The sequence below is a fragment of the Cavia porcellus genome, unplaced genomic scaffold, assembly GCF_034190915.1.
Source record: "Cavia porcellus strain 051 isolate PalLab524CR breed Dunkin Hartley unplaced genomic scaffold, mCavPor4.1 scaffold_8, whole genome shotgun sequence".
Taxonomy (NCBI): domain Eukaryota; kingdom Metazoa; phylum Chordata; class Mammalia; order Rodentia; family Caviidae; genus Cavia; species Cavia porcellus.
Genome location: NW_026947491.1, coordinates 49,343,948 through 49,354,060, shown reverse-complemented (window position 1 = coordinate 49,354,060; position 10,113 = coordinate 49,343,948). Strand labels below are relative to the sequence as shown.

The following is a 10,113-nucleotide window of genomic DNA, read 5'->3' as shown; positions in this document are numbered from 1 at the left end:
TTCGGCTGTCGCAATACACCCCCCAAAGCCGACCCCATAAACCATGGGCGCCTCGGTCTCCACTTGAGGTTACTAGTCGGCAGAAGCCTGGTGGTCACGTGGATCTGTTCGCCACGCATGTATCCGTCCTGCGGTCGGCGGCGGGGTCCTGGCTGCCTGTTCGCGCGAGAGTTTGGAGGGGCGGGCTCGGGGTCAGTCACCGTAGGGGGTTTGCACCACCGAGTTTCAGGTTTACCTTTAGGTATTCGGATCCGTTTTCGGTGGCTCCCCGGGCGTTTGGAGTCTGGAAAGTGCCGAAGTATTCTGCTTTCAAGAAGCCCAGACAGACCTGCTCCCCTGCAGCCAGGTTTTAGACTCGAAAGCCACCGAGGCCAAAGTGAGAGTCTGGCAGTCTTTGCGTGCCTTCGCAGGGGTAAAGGCCCTGAGAGCGAGCAGAGGTGGGAGGCGCGGGCGGCTGGATTGCGGGGTGCCCGAGCGGTGGGATGGACCCGAGCGAAAGCTATGGCGGAGCCTTGGAAAGGGCTGGTCTACACAAGCAGTCGTAGAGGTTGGAGGTGGGGATACAGGAATCTTGTGTGTTGGGCCCAGATAGGCCCAAGTCTTGAGAGGCCTCACCCGCTTTCTGACCTGACTGAAGACTCCTTACTGGTAGCCCTCTTGGGCCTGGCATCACTGTCAGTGTGAGGTCTGTAGCTGCCACATAGCCCTTTGAGCCCTCTGGGTACAGTGCTAACGTGCCAACGTTTAGGGCCTCACCTGGCGGCGTGGTTTCTGGAACAGAGTCCCCAGTTCTGAGCTCGTTCTCCCATTCACGATCTAGGAAAATGGGACCTGCAAGCGCTGGCACAGAGGGACCTTGTTGTGTCCTGACCATTTCCTGGAAAGTAGTCAGAACTACACTGAGGCCTTTGAAGGCCTGCAGTGGAGGTGGCGGGGAATGGGAGAGGGGGCAAAGAAAAACAGAGTCCACTCATCATATATATTTTATTCCCAATAAAATAAACTCAGGTGGAGCGAGTTATATGCTAAAGATGAAAAGCTGGGGTTGGCTGGCCCTGCTTCTGGGGGCCCTCCTGGGAACTGTCTGGGCTCGAAGGAGTCAGGATCTACACTGTGGAGGTAAAGGCATAAAAAGAAGGGAGGAAGCAAAGGTATGGGAGAAAGATGAATGGAAATCTCTGCTTTGAACTTGTTCTCCTATCCCCATTTTCACCCCCCAATTCTGTCTCCTCGCCCCAGCTTGCAGGGCTCTAGTGGATGAACTAGAGTGGGAAATTGCCCAGGTGGATCCCAAGAAGACCATTCAGATGGGATCTTTCCGGATCAATCCAGATGGCAGCCAGTCAGTGGTAGAGGTAACTGTTACTGTTCCCCCAAGTAAAGTAACTCACTCTGGCTTTGAAGGAGAATTCAAGAAAGACCTTGATTTAAAAAATGAAGAAAACAGATCCTGAGACGGATCTAAAAGATTTGACTCTAAGGGCTGGGGATTTAGCTCAGCAGCATAAGCGCCTGCCTTGCAAGCAGGCAGTTGTGAGTTCAATCCCTGGTACCGATAAAAAGGAAAAAGACAAAAAAAAAAAAAAGAAAACAAAACAAAAAAAAGATTTGGCTCTGTCTCATTTGGAAAAGGCTGGAAGCTTATATGCTATATACTTGCTTCCTAGTTCCAGACTCCTATTACTATTTTTTGAAATAGGGTTTCACAAGTATTGCAGGCTGGCCTTGAACTCACTATGTAACCTAGACTGGCCTCACACAGTGTTCCTCCTGCCTAAGCCTCCCATGTATTCCAAAGGTTAATACTCGTTTCTGCTATAGAAATTATTAGCAGACAGGGAGCCCTGATCAGCCATTCTCTATATCGCTAATCCATATGATTCATGTTTCACTATAGCACTGTGTATGTATGCATATAAACATTCATTCAAAAAAGAATAAAAGTCTTAACCAAGCATAGTGAGACACACCTATAATACCATCTACTTGGGAGGCTGAGAGAGAAAGATCTCAAATTTGAGGCCTGCCTGGGCAATTTAGTAAGACTCTGTCCGAAAAGGGATGAAAATGTAACTCAGTGATAGAACATTTGCCGAGCATGTGAAAGGTACCTGGGTTAAACCCCCTGTATGGAAGGGGAAAAAAAAGAGCATTGATTAGAACTAATCAGAGGTCTCTGCTTACCTATACTTTGGGGGTAATGACACTTGTCCTATTTCTTGGGTTGTTTTTTTGAGACAGGGTCCTGCTATGTATTTCAGGCTTGTGGTAATCCTACCTCAGCATCCCAAGTACTAGGATTATAGATGCCATCATACCCAGCATCTATTTATGTTTTGTTTTTTGTTGGTACTGGAAATCAAACTCAGGACCTTAATGCTTGCCAGGCAGGCACTGTGCCACTGAGCTACATCCCTGGTATCTGTCTTTTAAAGCACTTAAACTATAAAAATAAATAATATTTATGCTAATAAATAATATCATGCTACTTTTAATTAGAAAAGGCATTTTAAAATAGGTTAGTTGGCTGGGGATATAGCACAGGGCCTACCTGGCAAGTGTGAGGTCCTGAGTTAGATTCCCAATACCAAATAAAGTAGGCTGGTTGAGTCAGATTTGGAAGGGCAAGTAAGGACATAAATTACTAATGTATCAGGTAGAAGAGAGTGACCCAAGGTTGAGGCCATTTCTAGGTACCTTATGCTCGCTCAGAGGCCCACCTCACAGAGCTGCTAGAGGAAGTATGTGACCGAATGAAGGAGTATGGAGAACAGATTGACCCTTCCACCCATCGTAAGAACTATGTACGTGTTGTGAGCCGGAATGGAGAATCCAGTGAACTGGACCTACAGGGCATCCGAATTGATTCAGATATCAGTGGCACCCTCAAGTTTGCGGTAAGCTGTGGGAAAAGGTAGCTGTTTTTGGAAAGTAGGGAGGCTGTTGGAGAGCCCAAGTAGAGGACTGGTTCAGTGTTGTCACCCTTTCTGGAGGTTCGGGTCTAAGGCCTGTTCTTGCTGCCTGGTCTCACACGCTTGTCCTTGGGTTGGCAGTGTGAAAGCATCGTGGAGGAATATGAGGATGAACTTATTGAATTCTTTTCTCGAGAGGCTGACAATGTTAAAGACAAACTTTGCAGTAAACGAACAGGTAAGCTACTCCAACTTTATCTCCTGTTCTTATAGCCCTATGGAACTGACACATTTCTCATCCTCAAAGTCCCCTGAAATTAATTCAAGTTGGCTTCCATTCCCCTTTCTTTTCTTCCAACTTGGATTGTTCCTCTACATTATCATCCTGCCAGCTATTAGAATTTGTGGACTGAAGATACAAGTGAGAAGCGATAGGGCTATTTTGTTATATGTATATGCTTTGAAAATGGTGGTGGCCTCTATGACTTAAAAAAAGTGCTAGGTGTATGTGCAAATTTGATTTGATGTTTTTCTTGATAGTGGCATATATCAGTGTGAGAGTGGTATTTTTCATCAAATTGTTATGTACTATTTGCAGATCTATGTGACCATGCCCTGCACATATCTCATGATGAGCTGTGAACCACTGGAGCAGCCCAGACTGTCTTGATGGATCACCCCCAGGAGGGGAAGATGGTGGCATTGCCTTTTATATTATGTTTTTATGGAAATGAACTGAAAAAATATGAAACCAAAAGAACAAACTGTGTTATCTTTTCATGACCAGCATCAGCCCTTACATTAAGCTTGAAGATAGTGGACTGCATACAGGCAAGAAAATCAAGGGGAAGGAAGAGTATGGGATTGGTACAAAGTTAGAAGGGGCCTGAATAATTAATATTACCTTATTAGATTCCACTGCACTTATAAAACAGATACACATTTAGTGTATACTCAATGCAATATGGATACAGTCCCATTATGGAGAAATGAGAAACATCTTTGAACAATTAGGGGAACCTAAGTAAGTGGTGGTAGTATAGAATTGTACAAATTCCTGTATTTATGCTGATAAAACAAAGACAGGGAGGGCTAAGGATATAGTTTAGTTGTAGAGCACTTGCCTAGCATGTACAAGGCCCTAGGTTAAATCCTGCAAACATGCACATACACACATATAGTCAGGGTTTGGTCTTGAAAGAAATAATGGACATTTATTATTCTTCCTTCCTGCCCTTCCAGATGGAGGGACCAGAACAGAGACAGGAAGGGGAAAATGGATGAGAACAACTCAGCTGAAAATTAAGGGCTTTATCGGATAGGGACAGATGAGGTAAGAATGTTATTTAATGAAAGGCCTTGCTTCCTAGCCTAACTTTTAGGTTTGATGTGAACATCACTAGGTATTGTCCGTGGGCTACAAATCCTCCCCCACGCCCTTTGTATGTACAGGGCATAGGCATAAAAATCTTTGTAAACTTTTTTTTGTGAGGGGTGGTTGGGACAGGGTCTTGCTATGTAGTTCAGGTGGGCCTTGAGCTCACTATGCAGCCCAGGCTGGCTTTGAACTCACAATGATCCTCTTGCCTCCCAAATGCTGGGATTATAGGGACACATCACCATGCCCAGCTATATTTTAATCTTTAGATGCTTTTTAAATTAGCTTGTCAGTAAAATGTTAAAATTTAAACATTTAGGGGGCTGAGATTTAGCTCAGCGGCATAAGCACCTGCCTTGCAAGCAGGCAGTCGTGAGTTTGATCCCCAGTACCAATAAAAATGAAAAAAGACCAAAAAAAAAAAAAATTTAAAAAAAATTTAAACATTTACAAAGATAATATTAAGTGAAGTCCCTGTGAAAACTAGGAAAATTAAATCAAAATCTAGTTCTCTAGCCACACTGGCCCATGCCAGTTCCAGTTCCAGCTACCTGGGAGGATCATTTGAAGCCATGAATTTGAGACCATCCTAGGCAACATAGTATAACCCATCTCCAAACTAAAAATCTTGTCCTTCGTTTTATTTTATTTATATTTTGAATTTTCTGAGACAGGCTGTCAGTTCAGGTTGGCCTGGAACCAAAGTGGTTCTCCTGCCTCAGCCTCCCAAGTGCTGGGATTATAGGCATGTTATACCATGCTCTGATAAAAAAAAAAAATCTAGCCCTTAAAAATAATTTTTAGAGATGGGAATGGTGGTACATGTCTATAATTCCTGGGTGTCTAACACAGGAGTATCTCAAATTCCAGTCCAGTTTGGACAGTGTAGCAATTTTAACAAACTCTTGTTTCAACAAAAGGGCAAAGTGTTAGGCCTAGGGATTTGACTTAGTACAAAAGCCCTGATTCAATCCCCAGTACTGCAAAAAATTAAAACAAAAAACCCCACAAATAAAAACACTTCTACAGGATTTTTGCTATTAAAGAGGGTTCATAGCTGAGTGTGGTAGCACATATTTGTAATCCAGCACTTGGAAGGCTGGGTCAGAGGACTGCTTGTTTGAGGCTAGTTTGGGCAATTTAGCAAGGTTTTGCCTCAAAACAAGAAAAAAGAAAAAAAAAAGTGGAGTGTTTTGGATATAGTTCAGTGGCAGACTGTTTGCCTACCATGTGCAGGGTCCTGAGTTCAAGCTACAGTATAGCAAAAAGATAAAATATGGATGAGTAGTTAGGGAATAGGAACCAATATACCTATTGAATATTCATATAACAAGCACTTGTATATTTTCATTTACTCTTTACTACTCTTAAGGAATCAATGTTATTCCTATTTTTATAGATACACAAGCTAAGCTCAGAGAGGTTAAGTGTTTTGCTCGTCAGTCAGGATCCATAAACAGTCATCATCTTAATCCTAAACCAGTGGTCTTTCTGCTATACTTGACTCTATATAGAGAGTTTATAGAGTCTCCATGTTGTTTGCTTGTAGTAACTGTGTAAAGTAGTACTTCTAAAATCTGTTTGAAAACTCCATGTTTGAATACATGCCACCTAATTCTAATAATCAGTGGGAAACATTATAGCCCTATCACCATAAGAAACCCATTTTAGCCAGGCATTATTTTTTTTTTTTTTTTTTGTCTTTTTCGTTTTTATCGGTACCAGGGATCGAACTCACGACTGCCTGCTTGCAAGGCAGGTGCTTATGCCGCTGAGCTAAATCCCCAGCCCCAAGCCAGGCATTATTTTACACATCTGTAATCCCAGCACTGGGAGGCAGAGGCAGGAGAATCACTGCAAGTTGGAGGCTGGCCTGAGCTGCATAGGGAAATGTTGTCATAAAAAGACAAGAGAAAAAAAAAAAAAATACAAAACCTATTTTAAATCAGGTATGGCAGCACATTCCTATAATCCTAGTTGAGAAGTTGAGGCAAGAGAATGGAAAATTGGAGTCTAGCCTGGGCAATTTAATGACTTAGTGAGACCCCATTTCAAAATTTAAAAACAAAAATGGGTGGTGGGCATAGCTCAACTTGAAGGCCCCAGGTTGAATCCCAATACCCTTCCTCTTCCTCCAAAAAAAAAAAAAAAAAAAAAAAAAAGAAAAGAAAAACCCTTTTACAGCAAGGTGTAACTATTCAGGAAGGTGAGGCGAGATTGCTCGTGGTCAGGTGAGGGGAGATTGCTCATGGTCAGGAGTTTGACACCAATTTGGGCAATATAGCAAGACCCCTTTCAAAACAAAATACTTAAGGCTTTAGATGTAGCTCAGTTGTGAAACACTTGGCTAGCATGTACGAGGCCTTGGATTCAATCTCCAGTACCAATAAATGAATAAATAAATAAAATCCTTATTACTGTTCTTGGTCATTTTAGCTAAGTATTTGTCCTATCTTTATGTATTGGGACAGGGAGGAATTGTCACTAATTTCAGTTATGGGTATACAAAGGTTTTACTGATGAGTTAGACTGTATCATTCCTTATCTTTTTCAATATCTATTAGAACACATTGTGCTGATGTCTCTAGGAGACAGTTGATAATGACCTAAAAATGCTCTTGGGGTTGGGAATGTGACTGACCCTGTAGAGTGCTTGCCTAGCATGCATGAAGCCCTGGGTTCAATGCAGAGCACCAGAAAGTAAAAAAAAAAAAAAAAAAGCCCCATATTGAGTTGCAGCTAATAATTCATAAACATTCAAATAATAAATCTTGGGCCAGGCATGGTGGTGCATACCTGTAGTCCTAGCATTCAAGAGGCTAAGGCAGGAAGGTTGATGTGTTTGAGACCAGCCTGGACTATAGTGAGACCTCTCAAAACCAGAATGAATTGTGGTAGTTTAGAAAGATTTTGGAGGCTAAGATTAATCTGACCAGTTCAGCTATGTAGCCTAACATGGTCTTAAAATTCCAGCAATCCTTGTCTTCCCTCCTGACTGTTGGGATTACAGGTGTGTACCACCATGCTTGATTTCTTCTTTAGAGATACTATTAGCTAAGAGTTTAGAGTTGTGAGGACTAGAATTGTTGTCTGTACATAGTTAGATAAGTGGAAGTAGTAAGCGCTCAGTGCATGTTAGATACTATCTATTAAATGCAGAAATTTGGTTTAGCCATGGTAGGTAATTTGTTATATTTAGGCAGCATTCTCTGACTTGTTCTTGGCCACTAGGGGGCACCACTTGCCCTATCTGTTTTAAAGAAGTCCTCCCAAGGTCATGATCGCAGTGCTCAGCTTTCTGTTCCCAATTCTGGTACACAGAATTAAATCTAGAGCTCACTTTGCTGCTTTATTCATACCAGTTTCAATCAGTTTTTCTCCTCTTTCTCCTTTTCCTTGGACAGGTATCATTCCTTATCATCAACCCTGCCAAAAAAACCTAGGTGTGGTGGCTCATGCTTGTAATCTAGAATTCTATAGTCCAGGCCTTGAACTCCCTATATAGCCCAAGTTGGCAATGAAATTGAGATCCTGCTGCCTTAGCCTTCTGAGAACTGAGATTACAGGTGTGCACTACTGCACTCAGTCAATCTCTTTAACTTTCCATCTCCCCCAACCCTAGATATGTTCAAAAAGAGATTTGGAGTACTCCACTGATGCATTCCAGAAGTAGAAGGCCTCCCTAGCATCTAGGAGCCTTCCTTTCATTGCATTGCTTCCCCAACCCTGCCAAAAAAACCTAGGTGTGGTGGCTCATGCTTGTAATCTAGAATTCTGGAAGCTAAGCAGCAGGATTACAAATTTGAGTCCAGCCTGAGTAACCAGCAATTTAGCAAGACCCTGTCTCAAAATATAAAAAGAGTTAGGGATATACATCAGTACTAAGGTCCTAAATTGAATCTCTATCACTGAAAGACCTAAACCAGCTTCTGCAAGATCACATTTAGCCTCTTTAATCCCTGGACTTTCTCACTAGTCTTGTAGCAGTGGATGTCAGATTAGACAACTCTAAGACATGTTTTTTTTTCAGACAGGGTCTTGCTATGTAGTCCAGGCTGGCCTTGAACTCACTGTGTAGCCAAGACTGCCTTCAACCTCTGTGATCCTCCTTCCTTAGCCTCCCAAGTGCTGGGATTACAGGAATGTGCCACCATGCCAGGCTCAAAACATGTTTACTGGAATTCTGTATTTTTTTGGTACTGGGGATCAAACTCATGACCTCATGCTTACCATACAAGCACTTGAGCCGCTGATTTAACTCGCTGGCCCCTCAAAACATGTTTAAAGTCCTCTTGACACGAGGCTCCAGGATCCTATGTCAAAGGACCTAGAACATTACTGTTCCCCACCCACACTTTTGTTAAAACTCCAAAATAAGTTACATTTATGGATATCCAATAATTGTCTCTTTGGTAGATTTATTCTGAGAATATCTCTTGTCTCGGGCACTGAAGTTCAGCTCTTTGATTTGCTGTTAGTCCGTGTGAATGATTAATCAGAAGCTAGGAACCAGCTTAGACTATTCTAGGGTTATGAGGAAATAATCTATGAGATGCTAAATTAGGAGCATATATTGATCAGTGGAGCTTTGAAATTACCAAGATAACTGAGGTTAGTACTGCTCTGGGGCTTTACATGGCTTCTCTTTATGAAGCTCTTTTTAATTTTTTTTTTTTTTTTTTTTTGTCTTTCTTTTTTTATTGGTACCGGGGATCGAACTCACGACCACACACTTGCAAGGCAGGTACTTATGCTGAGCTAAATCCCCAGCCCCAGTTCTTTTATTTATTTATTTATTTTGCAGTACTGGGGATCGAACTCATGACCTTGTGCTTGCCAGGCAGGCACTTATGCCACTGAGCTAAATCCCCAGCCCTATTTTTTTGTTTTTTGGTACTGGGGATCAAACTCAGGACTGCACACTTGCAAAGCAGGCGCTTATGCTGCTGAGCTGAATCCCCAGCCCAATGAAGTTCTTTTGTAAGAACTACTTATCTGACCTGGGTGTGGTGGTACACATTTATAATTCCAGCACTTAGGGGAGTGAAGCAAGAGGATTATTGTGAGTTCCAATGCTAGTCTAGACTGTATAGTGAGTTCAAAGCTAGCCTAAACTACATAGCAAGACCTGGCCTTAAAAAATGAAAAACAAAACAAAACGAAACAAAGTACTTATCTGTATCCCACACCAGAGGACTATTGGTAGGTGTGAAGCTGGCTGTGAGAAAACTTGGAAAGAGGAAGTAAGAGCTTTCTTTCTCTTGTTTGAAGTCCAACCTATAAACTTTTTAAAAATGAGGTCTGTGCAAACCTGGCTTAAACAGATCCTAGATCTTATGAACCTTATTACTGCTATGGGGAGATAAAGGGACTGTTCCCTTGGAGTTTGCAGATAAGGTGCTCTGGTCTTTGGGTCAGCTTTTTATTCTTACACCAATGATAAAACAGGCTTAAGGAAGGTCCAAAAGTCTTGAGGTCTTGTTATACTCAGAAAAGTTAGAGCATAGGGGAAATCACTTTAGTGCTATGGGTCTTTGAGACGGCTCAGTGTAAGAGTACCCTTGCAATTCCAGCACCCAGAAAGCTGAGGCGCGAGGACTGCCTCAAGTTTGAGGCCAGTTTTGGGTATATAGTTAAGTTGGGGAGACCTTGTTTCCAGAAAGAAAAAAAAGGTATAGAAGATGCCAATTAGAAGTGGTCCAGAAGCCCTCTGGGGACTAATTTGAGTGAGGTGACCCAAAAGGAAAGTGCCTGATGCCTAATCCTGGATAAGGGGTTGGTCTGCAGCTTCTGGTCTTTTGACTAAATGCAAGGTGGATTGGC

General features: G+C 42.5%; 1 protein-coding gene across 3 annotated transcripts; it reads left to right on the top strand.

The window, feature by feature from the left end:
- The first annotated feature begins 33 nt into the window (after positions 1 to 33).
- On the top strand, positions 34 to 3,676 carry Cnpy2 (canopy FGF signaling regulator 2). 3 transcript variants are annotated; one of them, XM_005006404.4, is made up of 6 exons: positions 34 to 437; positions 1,009 to 1,119; positions 1,240 to 1,355; positions 2,694 to 2,897; positions 3,054 to 3,150; positions 3,511 to 3,676. In XM_005006404.4, the coding sequence occupies exons 2-6, from the start codon at positions 1,023 to 1,025 to the stop codon at positions 3,552 to 3,554; spliced, it is 558 nt and encodes a 185-aa protein (XP_005006461.1). In that variant the 5' UTR covers positions 34 to 437; positions 1,009 to 1,022; the 3' UTR covers positions 3,555 to 3,676. The 3 variants fall into 3 exon arrangements, with proteins under 3 accessions (XP_005006461.1, XP_005006462.2, XP_003476232.2); XM_005006405.4 differs by having other exon boundaries at positions 35 to 412; XM_003476184.5 differs by having other exon boundaries at positions 45 to 376.
- Positions 3,677 to 10,113: the final 6,437 nt, after the last annotated feature.

Bases quoted from the DNA above. Each gene is read 5' to 3' on its own strand.
- Cnpy2 (XM_005006405.4), top strand. From the start codon at position 118: ATGTATCCGTCCTGCGGTCGGCGGCGGGGTCCTGGCTGCCTGTTCGCG. The intron at 413-1,008 runs GTAAAGGCCCTG...AAATAAACTCAG, and splicing joins CTTTGCGTGCCTTCGCAGGG to GTGGAGCGAGTTATATGCTA. The intron at 2,898-3,053 runs GTAAGCTGTGGG...TTGGGTTGGCAG, and splicing joins GTGGCACCCTCAAGTTTGCG to TGTGAAAGCATCGTGGAGGA.